Raw genomic sequence first — 24376 nt, forward strand, 5'->3', positions numbered from 1 at the left:
CATCAATGTTTGCCTTCTTTCTTTTTTTTTTACTTCATAATAAATGACTTCATCTAAAACCCTGTGTACTCAACATTTTTGTAGCGTCTTTATCTGTAGAATAAATTCCACCACCTTCTCGGCAAAGATTTATTTCATGATTCAAATGCGTTTGATTTCAGTTATTGTAGTTTGGATTCAAGCGAACTATAGCTCCTATCATAAATATAGATGATGCAGGGTTGTTATTTCCATTGCTGTAACAAAATAAAGAATCCCTGGTTATGCTTCGTGTACCATTTTGAGAGCTTTTAGAAGCCTAACAGATTGGGCATGACACACTTGCTGACTGATTTCTCTGATTAAATGACCGGACATCGTGACTGGAGAACATCCAGCAACCAAACTGCTGCTAAACTCCTCTCACACAAAAACATGTGCATTACTAGGAGACGGTGATAGTAAAATAAACACTCGATTGGTTCAAGGCTAACAGCAATTGCAACCATCTTTTTTTCCGCTCGTTCCTCTGGGTTGTGGTAGTACTTTGTACTCGAAAATTGTCCTTCACTGAGAAGCTTTCTGCAGCTGCAAGAGCCGGTCCACCTTTATTTCCCCCCCCCCCCCATGTACTTCCTGTATTTACTGTTTCTGTGCATTTTCGTTAGATATTAACGACAGGGTTGGTTTAGAACTCGGCATGCAACGCTAGTCAAACATTTTCTTTCTGATTGGGAAAATTAGCTGAGTCGTTCTGACCAACCTGAAACACAACAAGGAAATAGAAATTAGTCCGAAATTAGACTCTCGATTTAAGTTCAGATACCACCTGCTTCCAATATCTTCACACTAGGACCAACCAGGATGGACGTCTGGGTGTAATTAGAGACAAAGAGTCGTGTAATGCAACCCTGTCTTTAGTCAGTCTGTACAGGGGATTTTTGTGATGCTTGATTTTTCTGCATCTTTCTTTTTTCCAAATTTGCGTTGCAACTTGCGGAGTTTTTTGTGCTTCTTTGCGGAAAGCTACTCGAATCGGCGAAATCGCAAATTGTTGCACGAAATTGTTCGCAAGGTCTTTCGCAGTGATGTTTGTTGACCTTTTAGCTGTGCTCACGTTCGACACATGTGAATCATAGAGGACGTCACTGACTGAACGCGCGTCATGATGATGTCACACGACGTGTCTGCAGAAAACTGCGGTAATCTTGAAAAATCACAAGCGTCTCAGAATATTGCCAAGTTTGCTCGATTTTGCGTTCATTTCTGCGGAATCGCAAACTCCTGGAGGGACTGGATTAGTAACCTTAGTGACCTGTTTAGCAAAAACAAATATGCTAACCGATTAAAACTAGAATCTACTAAGCACCTGGAGAATGGCCTGCAAATTTGTAGCTGCTAGATTTTTATTATTATTATTATTATTATTATTGTTGTTGTTGTTGTTGTTGTTGTTGTTGTTTTTAGTATTTTTGATCAATTTTGTGAAAACTAATAGAAAGAGATTGGACGATGACATTTTCTGTTTAAAAAAAAACAAAAAACAGATTTTGACTTTATTCGTCAAATCTCGCCCTAAAACTCCATCGTAAGATTGTGGGGTTTAGTGACTGATGGATGAAAAAGTTGAACCCGATTAACTTGCTCTAAGATGGTAAGATTTTCATTAGCGCTTTAGAGCATAAATAGGGTGTGATAGGGTCTAAAACAAGTCCGTCAAGAATTCTAAAGGTGAAGTCTTTAAAATTGTCATTTTATTTTTTGTAAAAAGATGAGCTAATGTTATTTACATGGCATGTCACGGAATATCCTGTATGTATGTGAGAAGCTTTACACCAAAATTTGAAGAAAAATAAAATGCTTAAATATATCAAAGAAATATATATGTGAATCTTAAAATCACAAAATAAATGTAGAATTCCAAAGGTGTCACAGTGATTTCGCAGAAGCGTTTTTAACATAAACCTCATCACAGAGCTAAGAGTAATCCAGGCAGGTGTTTAGGCTTTATGATTACAACAGCAGCAGCTCTGGAGTATCCAGATGAGATTAAACACTGAAGCGTGTGTGAGATGAGAGTGAAGCGTAAGGTTAATCAGATCAGAAGGTTGTGAGATCCAGTCCCTGCTTGGGTTTCTGAGTTCCTCACAATTCCCGTTCCAATGCCAATCCCCAAAACTCAAGAAAAGTCTCTGAGCACTTTAACTCCTCTCTCCGCCTGAAAGCTGGTGCGCATATTTGAGGTGGCAGTTATAAAGTTTATGGTTGACCGCGCAGTAAACCGTCCAGCGCGACTGGGCTAAAGAGACGAAACGGCAAAGCGAAGAGAAAACTGTCTTGAATCCGACAAAAGCATTCCAATGGCCTTATAGAGGGAGCTTCAATCACACTTTTATCCCCCCCCGACCCTCAAAAGATTCGGACCGTCTTGTGACTCTGAATAAGTATATATATATATATATATATATATATATATATATATATATATAATGAGAGGTCGTGTACACAGTGTATATTATATGGAATATATCATGTGTTTACTATATATGACACGATAAGATAAGAAAACCAAGGTTATTCACGGTTAGACAAACTGTAATCACAAGTAGGAGAGGGGAAATGTAAAAACATCAGACTCCACACGCTATAGGATCAGTTCGAGGAATCGCTCGAGACGAGTCGTTTGGATTTGTCGCTTTACAGCGTCGTACCTCGTTTGCATACATTAGTGAGGATCTACGCTCACATTTGGTTGTGCTGCTGTTGCTGCCGTTAGACATTACTATGAATCTGTAAAGGATGCTCCATTTTAGATGCAACTTTTTTCCATTTTTATAGACTTCTCAGTGTAATACAGGAAGAAAATGGAGCGATGAATAGTGAAGGTAGATATAGTTGATGTTAATGACATGGCTGCGCTGGAGATATACGTGTGTGCGTGTGCACTGCTTTTAGTAGACTCCAGGTTACAATTTTGGTTTTCATTTGATACAGTAAACATGGATTAAGATCGTCTAATCTTTGTATGCATTTTTGTCCGTTTGACACTAGGAGGCACTTTTTTGTTGATGAACCTTTCTGAGCAAGTCACACAATAGAACTGATATTACGTACACACGGGTCTTAAAGTGGGATCTGTGACGTGACGTATAACCAGAGGGTCAGAGAAAATTTATTTGTTTAGGGGCAGGACCCTGTTTTTTCCATACAAGTTATGACTTGCATGCTATGTTAGCCACTGCAGGAGAAACTCATACGTGTTATAGTTTCCCTTCATTCCTCATGTGGCCACTGACGTTCGCATGTGGCTGTAAAATCCTGAGTGTGTCCGACAGCCTGCTATTTTCAGTACCTCGTCAAGGTCTGCTAGATGAGCCTCGTATTTCGCTCTTTTACTGCGTTTCGTGTCCAGCTTCCTCCAAGACCCCGAAACTGTATCCACAAACATTCGCACTAAAAATAAACACAGCGGGAAGTTATTCTTGGAAATTTTCATAGGCGTAAGGTCTACCCTGTTCAATTATCTTCTCTGTATATATATATATATATATATATATATATATATATATATATATATATATATATATACGCATATAAAATGTTACATTAATGTACCAGAAAATTCCACATCTTTGTGCCACCTATAGAGAACCCTTTATATTGTTTCTTAAGCTACAATCCTGAAAAATATCTTCTCAGTATTATTAAGTAAGGAATAAAACATGTCAGGATGTGCTGTTATGGGAAAAAAATCAATGAAAGCAGTTTGCCAGTGATGACATTTTTCACTAATTAAGGAATTTCTATCCATTTTTAGTTACATTTAATGATGTGGAACATTTCCAAAACCTGTTATCACTTACCTTATAACAGCTGTAAAAAATCATTCCCTCAACAGCCTTCTGTGTCACACTTTCTTTAAATGCCTCTTGTCATGTTACTGACATTGGAGACTCCTTACAAAAAATCGTAAAGAACGTCCCCTAACAGAAAACGTCTTCATATGAACAATTACACTTTTTTTTAACCATTTCATGTCAAACAAATTGTCAAATACAAGTCCGTGTTAGCTGCTACTATAGAAACAGTAACTTATTAGAGAGCGCATTAATATTCTTCACATTAATAAAATTCTGACCAATCCGAATCAGTGCTATGGTGTAAATAGTAGCTTCTGTTTGCCGCTCTGGTAATGCTAATACAGGATTACTGCTAGATTAACGCTAAATGTCTTTCTTTCCTATTCCATTATTGTAACTGGTGAAATACTTACGATGATTAAAATGTTGTATATGTTGCAGCACCTGCTTCATTCTTTATCTGCTGCTGATTTCCTTAAGCCAGGATGTTCACGCTGAGGCAGGAGTGTGTGTGTTATCACTATGGCTCATGGGGCAATATTTAAAGCTGTTGTTGTACCAAGCTCAAGAAAAACACAGGCTCTCCTGCAAATACCGAGGTTGTGCTGAAAAGCGTACTCCTGTTACTGTCACACTCTCAGCACTGCCAGAGAAAACGGCTCTCGGTTACAGAGACTGAGTGCGTTCCTCCTGCTGGACTTGCTGCTCAAATGAAATACACGTTTAAAAATTCCTTTTTAAGCTTGCTAACTTAAAGAGAGAAAACGAGAAGTGAATGTTTATAGCTGCTAGATGGGAAGTGATCACTATAAATAAATAAAAAGTCTGACTTGTCGTTCTTTAATTAATTAAAATTGTTAGAGTTGGTAACTTGCTGTGGTGTAAGAGGATCATTGATTATTTTCCCCTGGAAAATCCATCCATCTTCTATACCATGTATCTTACAGAACTTGAAGCCTATCACAGGGGGCGTGGGGCACAAGGCAAGGTACACCCTGGACAGGGTGCCAATCCATCGCAGGGCACACTCACATACACATTCACACACTCATTCATACACTACAGACAATTTGGACATGCGAATCAGCCTACCGTGCAGGTCTTTGGACTTGGGGAGGAAACCGGAGTATCCGGAGGAAACCCCCGCAGCATGGGGAGAACATGCAAACTCTGCACATACAGGGCAACGGCGGGGATCAAACCCACAAACATGGAGGTGTGAGGCGAACGTGCTGACCACTAAATCACCGTTTGATTATTTGGAATCGGGGTCAAGGGTTATTTCCGTAGTAATATGAATGTCAGGGGTTTAGGTTCTGAGCTAATGATTTCTAAGGTTGTAGAGTCAAATCCCAGCATTGTAAACATTGTTTGATCAGATAAGTAATAATATCCATCCATCCATTTTCTGAACCGCTTATCCTACACAGGGTTGCGGGGAACCTGGAGCCTATCCCAGGGAACTCGGGCATTGCTGGGCACAATCTCACACACACACACACCATTTGGAAATGCAAATCAGCCTACATGTGGGAGGAAACTGGAGTGCCCTGAGCAAACTGGAGGACTAGAGAAGGAAACTGGAGTGCCTGGAGGAAACCCCGAAGCATGGGGAGAACATGCAAGCTTTGTGCGCACAGGGTGGAGTTGGGATTCGAACCCCCAACCCCAGAGGTGCAAGGCAAATGTTCTATCCACTAAGCCACATTGCCCCCCCAAGTAATAATATATTATATAATAATGTAAAATGGAGTACAGGCTCGGTTAAGGTTTGAGCTAACAAAGACAGCATTTGTAGTTTGTAGAGTGAATTTAAAACTTGAAATGTTTTGGCTAGTGAAAATACTGATCAGTAAACATGGAGCACATTGTCTTGTAACTTCAAGCCTGGGTAATTAGAAAGCAGTGCTGAGATTCCCATTGAGCATGTGCAGTACCTGCCTGAGGGATGGGCTTTTTTAGTTTTCTCAGCCGCCTTGTGTCTGTTGTGGCGGTTTAAACGGAATTCTTGGGATAATTTGGGTTAAACGTATCGACTTGCATTTTTCTTTTCAAGGCAGGTTGGCAAAAAAATCCCTGAAAGGATCCCAGAGATCTATAAAAACACGCACATGTGCATGCATTGACAGCCTGATTTGTCAAGTGAGTGAACGTTCGTGAAGGTTTCGGTCACTTTCTCAACATCTGCATGTGAGGAGTTCATTGTTTGCCTCATCCTCAGCCTGTTCCTCATTAGACCCGCCGAAAGACGCTTGTAATACTCGTGTTCTGGCCTGCACTGGAAAAAAAATTCGCTCTAAAAAATGCAGCATTTCTACAGGCAGACAAGTGCTGAGAGCTTCTTGTTGGTAGACCACATGTTAGAAGTCATGAGCATCACTCTTGGTTTCCAGGCTTAATATCTGATTCACTCGCTTCCCATTAACTCTATGAGGTACTTGGTGGGTGTTCTGATAGTTTTCCAATCTAGAGGGAAACCTTTTATGTGCCCAAATCCAATCAGATAGCACCAAAATGGGTGCTGTCATCCTGTCCACCTCAGGTCTAGATCAGTATCTGATTAGCTTGCTAATCACATTTTTATTCAAACAACATGATTGCTATATGAAGGGAAAGCATACAATATTGGAGTACAGCTTTGCCAACCTAGCTACATAACAGTGATAGAAAAATCACATACATTTCACATGATCAGAAGTATTTCGCATGTAATTCAAAATTGAATCATATGGAAAATAAATTAATCATGTAGAAACCTCGCATATGGAAAATAAACAAATCAGAGTAGAAAACTCACATGAATTTTATGAATTAATCAAGTGACAAATTACGTGAAAATTAAATGAATCGGGTGAAAACAAGTCATGTGTGAAAAGAAACATGAAAAAAATTAATCGTGTGGAAAAGAATCACATGAAAATAAATGAAACATGAAAAAGAATCACTTGAAAAAATAATTAATCAAGTGGAAAAGAATCACATGAAAATAAATGCATTATGTAGAAATGAATCACATGGAAATAAATGAAACGTGGAAAAGAATCACATGAAAATGAATGAATCATGTGGAAAAGAATCACATGGAAATAAATGTGGAAAAATTGATGAGAAATGTGAATCAAAATGTGAATTTAAAAAAATCATGTGATAAATGAGTCATGGAAAATCACATTAAAATGCATGACTCACGAAAACACAGAGGTGAAAATAAAAAATATATTGTATATATATTTACATTTATACATATATATATATATATATATATATATATATATATATATATATATATATATATACATACACATATATAGATAGATAGATAGATATGCATGCATGAAAATTAAATTTCATGTGTAAACTTCGTCACTTGATTCTATTTTTGATTTTAAAAAAATCTGATTATCTTTCTGACATCTTTACCACATGACTGGGTTTACGGGTTAAAGAGAAACATCATGACTTTGCAGGCCATTGAGGATGAATGTGTGTTGCTCCGTGGTTTAATGTGTGTGTTTACAGACTGCGAGTGTTTACATTCCGAGGCGCTGTAGTACATGAATGAAAGGAAATGCTTTAATCTGCTTAGTAAAGACCACAAAACACTCCGAGTACTCAACTGCAGGAGAACTAAATGACGCTTCGTGACGGCAAAGCGCACAGAGACGACATTCAGAGGAGCGATGTCAAAAACAGAGGAGCTGTGTGACTCTTAACCTGACCCGTTAACCTTTTCATGATAGGCCTGATGTCACATAGCAGTTTGAAATGACTATGAACTGTGAATACCGTGACCCCAGATATGTCCTCAGTCGTACGCACATGATGCCTGTACTTTTCCTTCCTGTTCCAGTGTGCTGTGAAGGCTAGCAGGGTACTTATTAGCGTTTATGTAACGCTAGCTGACCTCTTGTTCATTCACTATTAGCAGTGTTAGTGTTTTGTGGTGGGGAACTCCTCTAAAGCCAATATAGCCTATAAAGGTCTCTTTCGTAACCGTGTGGTTTTTGTAGCCACCGTTATATATCACATCTTTCATGTTAGACTACAGAATCTATCTGTTTGCTATAAAACTTCCGGAATGGAGCCAGCTATTTCTGAAATGCTAATTTTTAGCATATAATATAGTGCAGTGTGTGGCATTTGAACCCTGCTTCTGTACAGCAAGCAGCCTTGATCACACAGACCTAGTCATTTTATGGTTTAGTCCTACAGGAAACGCCTAAAAATATCAGGCTAACACTCTTGGTGTAATTGCCATGTTGGCCCCTCTTAAAGTCGCTTTAGTAACTAGCAGACAGCAGCAGAGTGGGAGGCTAATTGGCACCTATGGAGAGGAGAGAGAGCGAGCGCCTGTTAGCCTCACTTCCCCTGAGTGTGTCGTAAAAGGCGCAGCATCAGACTCTGCTTAAAACAGCAGTTTACTTAAAACAGAAAGCTTTTCTCGACATTTCAAAATGGTTACTCTTAGCCAGGAATTTAGCATTGTTGTATTTTTCATAGCATGCACCTCAGAGCAGCTGCCATTGATACACTCATCGAATCTCACTTTAGATAATTGCATTTTTATTCATTTATTGATAAAGATGGTGTACACAAACTAGTACTAACAGTACAAACAGTTAGTAATGATACAAAATTACTAATTGTACAAACTCCTACGAATGGTAAAAAAAAAAAAGGTACTAGTGGTACAAAATATACTAATGGAACAAGCAAGTACTAATGGCACGAAACATACCAATAGTTTAAAAGATACTAATGGTACAAACTAGCTACTACTAATGGCACAAAATATACTAATACACAACATACAATTGGCGTAAACTAATACTATGGTACCATATGGCACAAACTATTACTAATGTTGCAACCTAGTGTTAATCTAGTGCTTAGTGCTAAAAAAATACTAATAGTACAAATTAGCTAGTACTAATGGTACAAACAATTAATAATGATACAAAAGTTACTAACTGTACAAACTAGTAGTAATGGTAAAAAAAAAAAAAAGGCTTAAATGGTACAAAATATACTAATGAGACAACTTTGTTCTAATGGTACGATACATCCCAATAGTTTAAAAGATACGAATGGCACAAAAGATACTTTGTACAAGCTAGGTAATACTGATTGTACAAAATATACTAATATACAAAATACAAAAGATACTAATAGACGAAACCTAATAATAATAACCTAAATAATAATGGTGCAAAAGATGCTAATGGTACAAACTAGTTATAATGTTGCATCCTAGTTCTAATGCTAAAAAAGTTACTTATGGTACAAAAAATACTAATAGAAGAAACTAATACTATTGGTGCAAAAGACAGTAATGGCACAAACTAGTACTAATGACAAAACATATTAATGTTACAAAATAATGGTACTAATGGTACAGACTAATACTAATGTTAGAGAAGATTATAATAGAATAAACTAATGTTAAAAAAGATACTAATGTTGCAAAATAGTACTCTTGATAAAAATACAAATAAAAAGATACTAATAGCACAAAACATACTCATGGTACAAACTAGTATTAATCGTTCCAAAAGATACAAATGGTTAAAAAAAAAAAAAAACTAGTTCATTTAACTGAAATACAGTTTCTTTCAACAAAAAAATGTTTTAAGTTACATTGTTTTGGAGCAGTACAAAAAAAAATTGGCACTTGGTTTTTCAATGAATGATTTTGGACAATGAATATGTTTCGAATTTCCGTTTGTGTACATCAGCAGTAAAACCTTCCAGCTTTGAAACCTGGAGTAAACATGGGCGTTTCCTCGCTTCTTTGTAGCTCCGAAGTTGTCTGTTTGATATTTTGAAGCTCTATTGCTTGTGGATTTCGGGGTAGCTTATGGCGACAGACAGTGAGACGTGTTTGTGCATTTTCCTGTCATCTTCCTGCCTGGTTCTGTTAAAGACCTCCAATGGTACTGTATACTGGAACATTCCAACTCCAAATAGTGATGAGTGGGGTTTCCTTGGTTCAAAATGCTTCTGGTAATCCTCTCAAAGCCATACATGAGATGATTCATGTCCCGTTCTTCATGCTAATGCAGCAGTCTCAGGTCTTGAACTTGACACATCGTTTCCCATTAAATCCACTGAAGGTTTTTTTTTTTTGTTTCACACACGGGTGTTTTCAAGTTAGGGCTTTGGCAATATTTCCAGAACTGTCGTCTGCTAGAAACGCCTCCGGGAACGCAGACAACAATTGGTGAGTTTGTCGAGGATATCAGCCTTCATACACTTGGAGGTTGTCGAAAGGAATCCTACTTTTCATTAAAGACTTTCCATTGCCTGAGCTTGTATTAAACCTCACATCAAGGCACCTACCGTCTGCCTTTTCTTTTTTTTTCTCTTTTTTTTTAACGTTTGCCATTGAATAGTTAGAGATTTAGCAGCTCTTTATGTGAGGTGTGTTTCGATACTAGTAGGAACAAATGGCATCTCTGAATAGTTTAAAAAGCATCCGCTATACTATATTTAGTAAATAAAAAACGTTTTGATAAAATTGAACACTTTTCCTATTGTTGGTCTTGATACGTTCAGTGAGGTTTGAGACTTTCATTTTGTTTTCTGATTATTTCGTTAAACATTTAGTTAACATATCTGTTGCTAGCAATAGCTAACATCCGAAAACAAACCACGAAATCAGCATTGCATTTAAAACCTCAACCGTTGCGTCGGCTTATATGTTAAGTAAGGAAGAAATCACGTATTATTAAACATTATCTTATAGGGAAAATACTCAACAACAGAGCTGGGAACTACTTTTACCACCCTGAAGCGCATCATGAAGTGTTTTGTCTGCGAAACAAGTCAGTTCATGTTATCGCTTATAACCAGCCTCGCTTTTTTTTCTCTTTTTAAGAAGAAGCCTTTATTAGTCCTGGATACATTACAGCACAGCGAAATTATTTCGTTCGCATATCTCAGCTTGTTAGGAAGCTGGGGTCAGAGTGCAGGATCGGCCATGATACGGCGCCCCTGGAGCAGAGAGGGTTAAGGGCCTTGCTCAAGGGCCCAACAGTGGCAGCTTGGCAGTGCTAGGGCTTAAACCCCCGACCTTCCGATCAGTAACCCAGAGCCTTAACCGTTGAGGCACCTCTTTCAAAGACAAAAAAAAGGAGCTTGTCATGTTACAGAGAAACCAGAAGACATTACTGCGATGGAAAACTTACTGTTACAAAACTCTGATACTGGAGACTCCTTCCCCAAAAAAAAAGTTAAGTAAACTTAACTTTACTTAAGTAAAAATTCTCCATATCAGCGATTACACACGTTTTTTTTTTTGTTAAAGAACTTTTTTTTTGTATTAGTGTTAATATGAGATTATATAATCTAATATAAGCTCAATAATGTAAACCTAATATAGAATCGAGAATACTCGTTTTCCTGTCGTTTTCTGGATGATTAAACCGCTTATTGCTGTATTATAAAGTGAAAAATGATGATCAGGGAAAAATCAATGTTGCACAAGCCTAGCTAGTGTGCCGTTATATTCAAGCCTTTATTAGGAATGATCACTCTATTCCAAAAATTGGAATATCACATAAAACATTTGTGAATAAAGCACCGTTTCCATCCCGTGTGTTCAAGAGAGCAAAAAAAAGTCACTTCCGGGACATTTCTGAGCCAATTATCCAATCACACGATTCGTTCAGGCAAAGTCACATGACATTTAAGAAGCGAGTCGAGGAATTAGGTCGGGAAATGTCTTCCCATCCTAGTTTATGCGCATGTCTTCTTATCGAATGCAAAAAATGATCCGCCTCAGTCGAGCACATACAATATGTTTGTGGTTTTTTAAATGTGCATTTTGGAGATTTTATTCACAGCTCCTGTTTTTCCATCCAGCATTTTTTTTAAAAAATCATGCGATAAAAATACGTGGATATAAACACAGCTACCGAACGTCACACACGTGACCGTGTAGTGAAGAATAAAGTCTATCCTTATTGTTCTCGTTATAAAGCAGACGCTTTAGTAGTGTTTTCTCTCCCGTGTTGGAGGTTAAGGGCTTCATCTGGATCTGTTACTGCTGTGAGCAGTTTTATAAAGTGGTGAAAAGAGAGAGGTCCTTGTGTTGATGTTCTGCCATCTCTCCGCACGCACACACACACACACACACACACACACACACACAGAACGATCCTGGTGATTCATCTGTTAGCAGAACGCTCTCATTTCAACACCCTCTCTCGGTTTCACAGCAGACCGCCTCTTTCCTTCAGAGCCTCTGTGGCTTTCCCGTTGTGTCATTAAGCTCAATCAGGAGGCCTATAAAAAGCTCTATGACTGCATTCTGCTCTCCGGTTTCTTTCGACGCACTTTCCGTAGACATTCTCTGCTCACGTCAGTACTCTTACCATCAGCGTTATCCTTCGCCGGCTTCCGAAATAAAATCTTTCAAATAAACAGTGAAAATAATCGATACGGTTTAGATCAATTCTCAAGATGTTGAAGAATCTTCCAGAACAGCAGTACTGCGGACGCGAATCTCAGGCATTATATTAATGATACAACAATAACGTTAATGATATCATTTATCATTTGTAAAGGATCATATACAGGGACTCGTAGAGCGACCGCTTCACGTAATCTGATTTAAAAATGTCTGTTCTGTGTAAGGAAACGTTTATGTAAGATTTATGGAATGAGTCTCCAGTGTCAGCGCTTTGTTACAGTCAAAGGGGTAACTTTTCAGACATCTTTAGGACAGATGTGTTTACGTTTGTGTGGTTTCTCGGTAACAGGGCAAGCTGCATTTGAAGTATATAGTCGCTAAGCTGAAGTAATAACAGGAACTACATTGTTTTGTCGGATGTCCCACAACATTAAATTGAAAACGACACACAGAACATTATTGACTTTTTTTTTTTCTCCCCATTGAATTCACTCTTAAATTTATTTTTTTATTATTTTTTTTTTACTTATTTACATTTTTTTTCATTCCTGTTTTGCAAAAAATAAAGTGTTTTAATTGTAGCCTTTCCATTTTTATCTCTTTTCTCTTCCTTTTCATTCCTTTCCGTTTTTCTTCGTCACCCTCTTTTTGGCATGGTTGTAATAGTCAAAAAAAAAAGAAAAAAAGAAAAGAAAAAACCCAACGTAACTTTATAGACATTATTGTTACCAGTCTTTATTGTCCTCCAAAGAAGGAGGATGGTGAGAAAAAATTAAGGTTGGTGCAAATGTTTTCAACTTAAAAAAAATAAAATTAATAATAATAATAATAATAATAATAATAATAATTTTTTACAAAGTTTAAAAACTGTATGTGTCATTTTTTTTTTCAATTTAAAAATATGTAAACTTATGTGTCGAGTGTCGCTGTTGTTACTCCTGCAGTCACCGTTCTGTTTTGGCTTTTTAAAACAACAAAATATATGACTATTAAGTGAAAAAATGTTTTCAGTGAAGAACCATTAAGGGTTCTCCAGCTTGTCCCTCTGCTGGAGGTTCTGTATCGAACGCGAGAACAGAGAGCCACTACAGATGTGTAATATCTCCCTGCTGTTCCTGCGAGCTCTGTAAGTTGTACACATCATCACAATGACCGTCTCCGTCTCAGAGAGTGCTGAGTTCCGGAAAGTTCCTGTAGGTTCCTGTAAGTTCCTTGTTATTAGAAGGCAGGAAAGAGTCCGGAGCGGTGAGTGTGTGCAGCGCTGAGAGCTGACCGTATTACTTTTACGAGCTGCTCCGTCCACACACAGTGCACTCCTTCATTAGCTTCAGGAAAAGGGCTGAGGGTGGAGGGAAAGGGAGGGGGGGGGAGGAGTGGGAGATGCTAAATTCTGCTCCCATGTTGACGTCTGTGTTTCGTCGACACGCTTTTTTTCAGCCGGCCAGCCTGCACGTCGCCTAATAACCCAGTGTGATGAGCTGTCAGTGTTCACACACACACACACACACACACACTCAATATATCTTTCCCACTCTATCTTTCAGTGTATCTTTCACTGTCTTCTCTCTTTCTGTCTCTCTCTTGTTCTTTCTTTCCCTTTGTGTTTCTCTCTGTCACCCTCTCTCTTTCTCTCTCTTCGTCTGTCTTTCTCTTAATTTCTCTCTTTGTTTCTCTCCATTTCTCTCTCTCTCTCTGTCCCTCTCTCTCTCTTCTCACACCTTCTGTTTTTCTGTCTCCCTGTCTGTCTGTCTGTCTGGCTTTCTCTTGATTTCTCCCTCCGACTCTCTGTCTCACTATCTACTGTATTTGTAATGTGTCTCTCTGTCTGTCTGTTTCTTTCTCGCTCTGTCTCTGTTTGTCTTTCTCTTGTTATCTCTCTCTTTCTCTCTTTCATGCTATGTCTCTCTGTCTCCCTCTCTCTCCTTCTGCCTCTCTTTCTCACACCCTCTCTCTTTCTGTTCGTCTGTTTTATTTCTCTCAATATATAGATGGTTTGCCTCTCTATCGTTCAGGCTCTTTGTGTTGCCCTCTGTCTGTCTGTCTGTATCTCTCTCTGTCTGTCTGTCTGTCTGTCTGTCTCTCTCTCTCTCTCTCTCTCTCTCTCTCTCTCTCTCTCTGAAGTGAACTATTTCTGGTATCTGAGCTAAAGGAGAAGAGGTGAGAGAGAGTGTGTGTGTGTGTGTGTGTGTGTGTGTGTGTGTGTAAACACTGAGGGTCTCTGGGCTCTGAGTAAACACTGCCCCGTGTTTGAACTGCACACCTTTTTAACGTAGTCGGCGCCTAAATATACCCGAGTGGGGCAATACGGAGGGCAGGACAAGCACCCTGGCACCCCATCAACTGCCCGCACCTCCTCATGACTACACACACACACACACACACGCACACACACACACGCACGCACGCATGCACACACACAAGAAGCTGCAGTTAAAACTGGTATATAAGGGTGATGTAGATGTATGTAAAACATTCCTGTTCTCTATTAATGAAGTAGCTCATGTATCATCTCTTAAAGGAACCAACAGCTCCACGGAAACAATTTTCATGTACAAGCAACATTTTCCAGCGAATAAAATAGTAGCAAGTCTATTTCACTTCAAATCTTTCTCTGTAAATCCTTCTCCTCAAACCACGTCCAGTTCTCCACTGATCTGTAATCTGTAAACATGAACAGAGCTTCACTGTGGCTAGACTCGATGTTTTCTAAGGCCTAAGCCCCGCCTCCCAAAACTTGCTCTTTTACGAAATCGTTCATTCATTCATTCTATTTCTATTATAAAATGAGGTTACGTGGCATAACTATGTCACTTGATTCAAACATTTCCATCATAGGTCCAGAACCAAACTAAAGAAACAAACGTCAGAGCTCGCTCGTTATTTAATTACAACTGACTGAAAGCAGAACTTTCAAAGTTCTGTTCATTTAGAACAAGTTTCTAGAGATTGTGGATTTGAGGGGAGTGAATTAGTATCTCCAAAGTCCTTTTGTCCATCTGTACTTTTTTAAATTTGGTCAGTTTATTCAATCTACCCTGGCCAAATCTAACAAAAAAAAGTGGTACATGTTTAAAAATCGTGGATATTATTTAAAAAAAATTTTTATAGTAAATATGAGCCAACTAGGGTTGGCCAATGTGTGATCATTATAAAGTATAATATCAATATTGTGATAAATTATGTCTCAATACACTTTTCACTGAGATATCTCTAGTATTGGAATATCTTTTCATTTTTTTATACTATTTTACAAATTTTACTTTTACTAACTCGATTAAAAAATTGTTTACAAAGAATGTAACTGTAAAAATGCAATTTCATTACAATTTACTACAACTCGTCTATTTTATTCTCTTTTCTCTACAAGTATCATTAAACTCATAGGTTTTTCATAGTCTGATTGTTTGTTTGTTTGTTTTACATACAGCTCTACGGTTTTGTAGGAATTTCATTAGCAAACTTGGATATCATGATACCTGTTGGTTTTCAGAATTAATTTTAAAAAGCGCCTTTTAAACATGTATCTGATATTGTGCTCAGTGAACTCAGTAAACATAAACTCCTTGCTGAATAATAGATTTCCACGAAGATGTCAGACGGATTCGATGCTCCTGGCAGTAATAGTGCATTCACATTGTGCTAAGATCACGGTAATTACAAGTTGCCACTAATGTCTTCATGAAAATACATAATTACCAGCTGCAAGGTAGTCATTTCAAAACACCGCTTGGAACACCTTTTTGTGATAGAGGTCTGATTTGACAGTTGTAACTTTATATTCGTAACAAATGATGGGAAAAAAAATAGCCACATCCTTCCCGGTTAGGTAGTTAGTGTCCGTATAATGTCAGGATTTAATTCATTTCAACTCTATAGTTATGGTTTATAATACTATATTTTAAAAAAAGTGTACTATATATATATATATATATATATATATATATATATATATATATATATATATATATATATATATATATGTGTGTGTGTGTGTGTGTGTGTGTCTATATATATATATATATATATATATATATATATATATATATATAATTTACTCTATATTCTATAACTATAATCTATATCCTATAACAGCAGCCCTGACAGTAGTGCAGCTGCAGATCACAGGTTTATCTTAATGCACTGGCTCTAATACTTTATCGTTTCTATAGTAACGACATCTGTATTACAATACATACTTATATGGCAGACTCTCCATGTAATCTTTGGCTTCATAAATCGATTGAAAAATGAAAGGCATACAATCATTCTGTTTATTAAACATTTATGGAAGGAGTCTCCAGTGTCTGCGCTTTGTAACCTCCGGTAAGTTTCCCAACGCGGGGAAGTCTTTAGGACAGAGGAGAAGAGCGAAACAGCTGTTTCTAGCTGTGTAAATGAGAACAGGAAGTAATCATTAAATGTAATTACAGACCTGTAAATAATACGATTTATAGGAATTATATCAACATGTTCCAAATGATTTCTGATCATTTTGCTGTTAGGAGGAATTTCCTAAAAATGAATGTTCTGGTAAGAGGTCAAAGTTCATAATAATAGTAATAATGAATAATGCTATGTTGTAGCTGGTGATAAGGGTGTGATAAGGAAAGCTTTAAAACATCTTGTGCTGGTCTCAGAGAAATGGAAGCTTCTAGCTGTAATGTTATTTAGCTTATTGGCTCATTTAGCAGCTAGGTTCAGTGAACTTGCTTTAAACAACATGATCTGACTCCAAATTCATAGACGTGACAGCAATTCCACTGGAATTTATACAAATGAAGTCATACGATAAAGCTGTGATTTCTAATTCCACCCCTCACTCGAACCCCTGCAGTGCTGCTGCTCAGAAAGGCCTGGAACTGCTTCCTGAACTTTCACTGCCAGTAAGGAGTAAGAGTTAAATCAGTGTTAGCACACAAACTGTTCCGTTTCAAGCGGTATAAAACATTGCAAAACCTTGTTCTACTTTCAACTTAATTTTTTTAAAAAATGTGATTTGATCACAACAGTGTTTTTTAAATAGAGAACAAAGGGAAAAGAAAGAAAGAAAGAATGGACTAAAGAAAGAAAGAAAGAAAGAAATAGGAGCATGAAGTTTGAGGAGTGAGCATGAGGCAAAAAGCATGAGCCACAATGGGGATAAAAAGGAGAAAGGAAAGAAAGAAAAAAAGAAAGAAAGATGGGGACTTTTGAGATAACAAAGAAAGAAAAGGGTAGGGGAAGAGTATAGAAAAGAAATAAAGAAAGAAACAAAAGAATGAGGTAAGATTGGGGATAAGAAAGAGAAAGAAAGGAAGGAAAGAAAGAAAGAAAGTAGAGGGTAGGGTTAGTGTGGGGATATGAAAGAGGAAGGAAGGAAGGAAAAAGAAAGAAGGAAGAGCAGGAAGTTTGGAGATAAAACAGTAAGAAAAGCATGAGGCAAGATTAAGGGGATAAGAAAGAAAAAGAAAGGAAGGAAAGAAAGAAAAGGGTGGAGTAATGTGGTGATATGAAAGAAAGAAAGAAAAGCATAAGGCAAGATTGGGGACAAGAAAGAGAAAGGAAGGAAGGAAAGATAGAAAGAAAGAAAGAAAAAGAAAATCATAAGGCAGGATGAAAGAGGAAGGAAGAAAGGAATGAAGGAAGGAATATAGGAAGGAATATCCCCAAGTCAGGCAGTGTATCCTGGGAGACACAAACTGTACACATTTCAATACAAATCCTATTTTTATGAAAGAAAGTACTGATAGTGAATTCATACTAAGTGTTTTCATATTCTTGCCCATTAAAGGGTTAATCGTTTTATCCTCAGAATTTTCCTGATTAAGAACAGTGGCTTTGTGTAGCCAGGATGGCTTGATGCTCAAGGTGTGTTGTGGTTTAGTGTTTAGTGTGGATCTTCTCTCTACTCTACATGTCAGGATGAAGTTTGGGCTTGAGCTTGTCATTTGGCGCAATCCCTTGACTAAACATGAGCATTAACTATCTCTTCGAAGCCATAGAAAGCAAACAACTGGCTATTTTCCCTGGTGTATATCGCTACTTTGACCTTCTCTACATGTGTATACTGTACTTTACTGATTCTTCAAAATGGAAAATGGAGTCTTCAGGCTGGCTGCGATATTGATATTGATATTGATATTGCAAATGCACAAACAAAGTATGCTGTTTAGAAAGTGCAAAGGAGGGAGAGAAAAAAAGAAGCAGTATGAGTCAATTTCCAGGCATGCGTTACTTAGCCCAAGCGTTTTTTTTTTTCTTTTCTTTTTAAATGTCAAAGGAATGTTCTTAAAAGCCCACTTTCAGACAGATTAACGCTGACATGTTTATTTGCTCTGTGAAAAAAGCATTTGTGTTTGGAAGCTGCACTTTTTTTTGTTGGGGGGGGGGGGGGTTGCTTTGGATGCTTGACAGGAATTACTTTCTTTTACCAGTAATTATTTGTCTTCAGATTCGATTTTCAGTACAACATTATTAAGTGCTTATTGCTGGTTGAAGGATGGACAGTGATTCGAATGGATGGCTATGCTGGGTATGTTTTAAGCATGGAATCATCCGATTCTGCAAGCAGAATTTCTACCCTTGGCCAAGCCTGAGCAAATTAGCCCTCATTAGCCACATTATTTCTTCTTCTTTTTGTTCAGTTTTACTGGAAAACTTGATTAACTGGGCATCTCCTATTGTCTGTGTGTTTGTTCTGATGTAAGCCAAAGATATAATGATAATGATAATGACTCGTTATTAGTCACGTATGCATTACAGCACAGTAAAATTCTTTTCTTCACATATCCCTGCATGCCAGGAAGTTGAGGTTAGAGTGCAGGGTCGGCCATGATACAGTGCCCCTGGAGCAGAGAGGGTTAAGGGCCTTGATCAAGGGCCCAACAGTGGCAGCTTGACAGCACCAGGGCTTGAACAGCGGATCAGTAACCCAGAGCCTTAACCGCTAAGCCACCACTGCATAAAGATCTTTAGATCTTCCAAAAATTAACCACTGTGTTCTTCTGGAAGCATCTGATATGATTTGAGCTCCTGAATCAACCGTGATTAGCCATGTATAAACTATAAAGCTAGGTAGGACTGAAATATTTGTCTTTGAATACATTTAACTGACAGAGAACTCCAGGATTTGTTGCCTATATCTATATCCAGGATTTGTAGTCTATAAATGTAGTCTATATCTGGGTTAGCTTGCTAAACGACAGATTTTTTTTCCTCTGCTATGTATCAGCGCACCACCAAGTGATGATGCATTACTCTTCGATTTAAGTCTTTCTCCGACACGTCTGCCGCTCTCAAGCGCTCTGTAGATACAGTACAGCAGCTCTAAAAGCCCCATAATGTAAACAGTTTTTCATCAAATGCACTTTACATTTGAGTAATATATAAGCCTGCTAGCCACAGAACCACTATGGTTACCCTACATGACTCTTGTCCAGACAGTCATCTTCGCAGTGGTGTGAAAGAAAATCTGTAGGCCCCCTTACTTAAAAAAAAGATAGATCCATGCAAATCTGTATGGATTAAAATCAGCAGTAATGTGGTTGTTTGTGAATTTGAGGGCTGTTAAGTTTAAGCTAGGTTAAGCTAGGCTAACACCTTAACTTGAAGCAACTGGCTGTTCACTGTTGAAAATAATAGTCTGGAACAGTTAGCTGGTTACCAGCCTCAGCTAGTCAAGCTGGTTGTGTTTGATGGTTTTTAGAAGAGTTTTAGACACTTACAGGCTGGGTCTAACTGGCCAAGCTCTTTTAGTTTGTGATGCCTGTTTGTTTTGGTAGTATTAGGAGAGGTTTGATCACTTACAGGTTGGTTCTAGGTTAATTCTTGCTGGTTAAGTATACCATGTTTGATGGTTTTAGAGGGCTGTTGGACACTTATATGGTGGTTCTAGCTGGTCAGGATTGTTTGGTTTGATGGTGAGACTGGTTCTAAATTGTCTGGCTAGTTCAAGATGTTTAGGTTGATTCTGGCTGGTCAGACTACTTTTAGCTGTCCTGGCTGGTTCTATCTTTGTCAGGATTGTTTGATTTGATGGTCCGGCTGGGTCTAGATTTTCAGTTTGGTTCCAGTTGTTTAGGTTGGTTCTGGCTGGTCAGACTACCTCTAGCTGTCCAGATTGGTTCTATCTTTGCCAGGTCTGTTTATTTTGATGGTATTACAGGGGCTTTGGACACCTAAATCTGTTTTGACCTGATTGGCTTGATAAGCCTGGTTGATCAAGTTGGTTCTAGCTGGCCAGGTTGGTTCTAGTTGATCAAGTTGGTTCTAGCTGGCCAGGTTGGTTCTAGCTGGCCAGGTTGGTTCTACCTGGTTAGGTCTGTTTGGTTTTATGGTATTAGAGGGGTTTTGGACACTTGCAGGCTGGTTCTAGCTGGTCAGGCTTGTTTGGTTTGATGGTTTGGTTTGAGGCCCCAAAAGGGCCTCCAGTATGTTTTATGGAGGGAAAGTTTAGTCTCTCAACCAATTTGATCTCCAGCTTGACAGTGATTAGTTGGTTCCAGCCTGATCAAATTGAACTAACAAGGCTTGTCAACCTGACCAGCTGAAACCAACCTGACACCGCTTCTAGCCGATCAGCTAGACCAGCATATTACCAGCTATACCAGGGTAGGGGAGTAGCCAAACCAGCCTAAACAAAATAAGACAAGTAGACCATATTATGCTAGTCTAAGCTGTTTTTTAGACAGGGTTATTATGAAATACACTTCTTTCTGTTTTCTTTTCTGTTTACTTTTCTTTAACAGAAATCTGCAGTATTTACAGCTCTTCACTATAGGCCTCGGTTTAAAAGATAAAGCTGTGTGTGCCACTGAACCTTTTTCATCTCCAGGCAAGGGACAAGTCCCCAAAAGGGCCTCCAGTATGTTTTATGGAGGGAAAGTTTAGTCTCTCAACCAATTTGGTGCACCAGTACTAGCTTATTTATGACTCTAATTAGCCCAAGGTTTTAAATTAGAGACCAAAATAAACATTCCATTCCAGGTCAGTTCCACTTTTCCTTTCCTCATGTCTTTGTCCGAAATTCCTTGGATGCGCTTGTGAAGAGATTATGGAGTTTCAGGGGCAAAACTTTTCAGTGTTTTTATACAACAACAAAAAAAGAGAGGTCAGTATTAAAAGTGACAGGCAGCTGCTCCTGTAATGATAAACACTCAGCAGTAATTACTCAGATTAAACATTTTCTTCTGTTCGTCTGTCTGGGTGTGCCTGAACTGGCCAAGACGCTCTTAATGCGATGCAACAAACGCCATACAAAAAAGAGCAGTAATTTGCAATCTACATTCCTTTCTGATTAGGCCTGTAGATTAGAGCCACGTCTGTTTCTATTATAGCTAATAGCAGAATTGTTTTTGTGGCGTTTAAGTAAAGACAGAGAGCACAAACTTGTTCATCATGCGGCTGCGTTCGTCTTTGCACATGCTTTCAGGTACGAAGCAGCAGTGGGATTTTCTTTTTAACCGACAAATCAATGCCAGATCTTCATCACGACAGGGCAATCAGCTTAGCGCATCCAGGCCTGAAGAGATCTGAGGCAGATATTGCTTGGGCTTGATGTGCTGGTTTTAAATGGTGCAGCTGGAGGCAGCCAGGAATACCGTTGAGTTTACTCAGTCGCTCTGCTGTGATGGGAACTAGCCTTCATGGGAGGATACAGAGATGAGAGGGAAGGTCTTAATGGGAAATGATAAAGAGAGAATATACAGCATTGTTTGTTACTCAACAAGAAAATAGTTCTTGCCATATACTTTGAAGCCTCATACATGTTAAGTACGAAAGGCTGTACACTGATCTACACGCGTATCAGTGATTTTGTAATTAGTTAGTGATATTGAAACGCTAGGTTCATGCTAACAAGTGGCAAAGCAACAGGTGGGCAATCAGAATTCAGCAAGCGATAATCTCTTGGAGATTTTCTCAGTTCTGTGCAAATTAGTTATGACGCAACAAAGGTGAAGCAGCAAATCCAAATGATTGGCTGGAATGGTTTCTCGAACCAATCCTGTAGCGCATGTGGTCCAATTTTCTTCAGTTCCCCGCTCACAACTTTAGCTCCTACCAGCAATTAGTTCCCATTTACTGGAAGAAAAACTTCTAACCATGGTTTCATCTTATACTGCAATATATAACCTCTCATGAAATGTGTATAGAGACATTACGAAGAAATATTAAGCTTGGAAGGAAGTAGCAGAGATGGTTGTTGCCACTGGTGAGTGTATGTAGTACTGTACATTGTAGTAAGTAGTACGCTAGTACAATGTACGTTCCTAGTCTGTTTAACATGCTGTACTAATCTAATATGAGAACAAAGTTAGTACAAAAGATAACCAGTTAATCAAACAACCAAATTCATCACCGGTTAGACTATTATTTCATTTGCATTTAGCTAGTTAGCTTGACATTTTGGCTTCTACCGTTTCTCTTCGGAATTGAAAAAGAGGCCACACCCCCAAAAGCAACAACAGTAGCAGTCACTTGTCGTGATGTCATGATATGCTCTTTTGAAAGTATTGTGGGTATCATCAGTACTCCCGTAACACGTCCTGTAAGACTTTTGCGCCAAATTATATAACCTACTACACCCTGGTATCATCTGTAAATTACAACTGTCTAGTAAATTCTTCCTTTCTACCCAATATCCTCTAATTTCATATCTCGTGTGTGCTCTCTTTCCAGATGTGGACGAGTGCGAGGAGATCACGGACAACTGCAGCATTGACGCAATCTGCCAGAACACGTTCAGGTCGTACAAATGCATCTGCAAGTCCGGTTATAAAGGAGACGGGAAGCACTGTGAAGGTACGGCTGACGAAAGCATGTCGTTTAGCTGATTTAATCACCTTCCGACCAATCAGAATTCACCTGAGAGTTGGCACTTCTATTCTATTACGCTTGCGTTTGACTAATTGTCGGTGTTCAGTACTGCACACTCTGGTTAAAGGTTAATGATTCTATTATTCTCAACAGGTTGTACTTAATGTTTCAATGTTCTGAGAAGAAAACCTTCTGTTTTGGGTTCTACGTAAAAACTTTAAGCTTTAATTTGCAATTTAGACGGGACCTTTTCCATGAGAGTAGTTCCTCAGTTCCTTAAAACGTTCCTGCATTAAGACTACTGCATTTGGGCAATAGTAACACATTTTTTGACACAACATATTATCGAATATTATTAAAAAGTGAATTTATATTGTTTGAGAAATGCAATTTGACAAATTTGCATTCGTTTTTATGTGTTCTTGGCAGTGAATATAAATTTTTGGAACCTGCTGTATAGTAAACCTGTGAAGCTTTCTTGAGCCCACTAAGAAATTTGTATGATTTGTTAGAGCATTCATTACCTTTAACTACCCAGTGCTTGTGTGTATGTGTGTGTGTGTGTGTGTGTGTGTGTGTGTGTGTGTGTGTGTCTGAGCGTACAGTAACACTGCACTCCTTCAGTTCCTTGGCTGCACTTTCCAACTTGCATTGGGGAACGGAGTCACAGGATCAAGTGAACACTTAAGAAGAGATTTTATTTAGATATATCCACTGCTCATATGATAGAGCAGGAAATTTCTTACACATGTTTAGTGATTATTTAGGTTTCGAAAGCAAGCATCTGCGAGTGCTGCCAAACAGGCGGCGATGTGATACTCGGCAGGGGGATGCCGAGACCCACAGGCTGTTTTTCTCTCTGGATCTGAAGCACTTCAGAATGCTCATCCATCTCTCCTTTTATCGCTCAGACAATTTTCACCTTGTCCCATCGACATTCCTGCTTTCACTCCTGTTCTCGTGCTTCTTGGCCATTCGGTTGCCTGTGGCTGCCTGCCATAAATGTTATAAGCATTATAAATGAGGACGTGAACTGAGTCATAAAAGCAGAAAAAGGCTTGGATGTTGAGTAAAACTTTGCGGGCGGACTGCCAGTTATGAGAGGACGTCCGCCGAGATTTGAGGAAAGGAGAGAGGGCGCGTGCGGTGTAAGAGGCCACTGTGTTTGTCTGGCTGCCTCGGTTCTCCAAATAACCCTCTCTGGCTACAAATACCCCAGGCAAAACCTCGAAGGGCCAGCAAGTCCAGGACTGTTTGAGCATCGGATAGACTGCACTCCATGCTGACCTAGGATCAGTGTTTGAACGCCTTAAGCTTGGATATGCTAGAT

General features: G+C 38.6%; 1 protein-coding gene across 2 annotated transcripts in view; it reads left to right on the forward strand.

Moving 5' to 3' along the window:
- Positions 1-24376, forward strand: part of scube3 (signal peptide, CUB domain, EGF-like 3) — a 93424-nt gene that overhangs the window by 5450 nt on the left and 63598 nt on the right. For both annotated transcript variants that reach the window (XM_053643016.1, XM_053643017.1), the window contains exon 2: positions 22909-23031. In XM_053643016.1, coding sequence (XP_053498991.1) covers positions 22909-23031 — 123 coding nt within the window. The remainder of the gene's footprint in view (positions 1-22908; positions 23032-24376) is intronic.

The sequence above is a fragment of the Ictalurus furcatus genome, chromosome 15, assembly GCF_023375685.1.
Source record: "Ictalurus furcatus strain D&B chromosome 15, Billie_1.0, whole genome shotgun sequence".
Taxonomy (NCBI): Eukaryota; Metazoa; Chordata; class Actinopteri; order Siluriformes; family Ictaluridae; genus Ictalurus; species Ictalurus furcatus.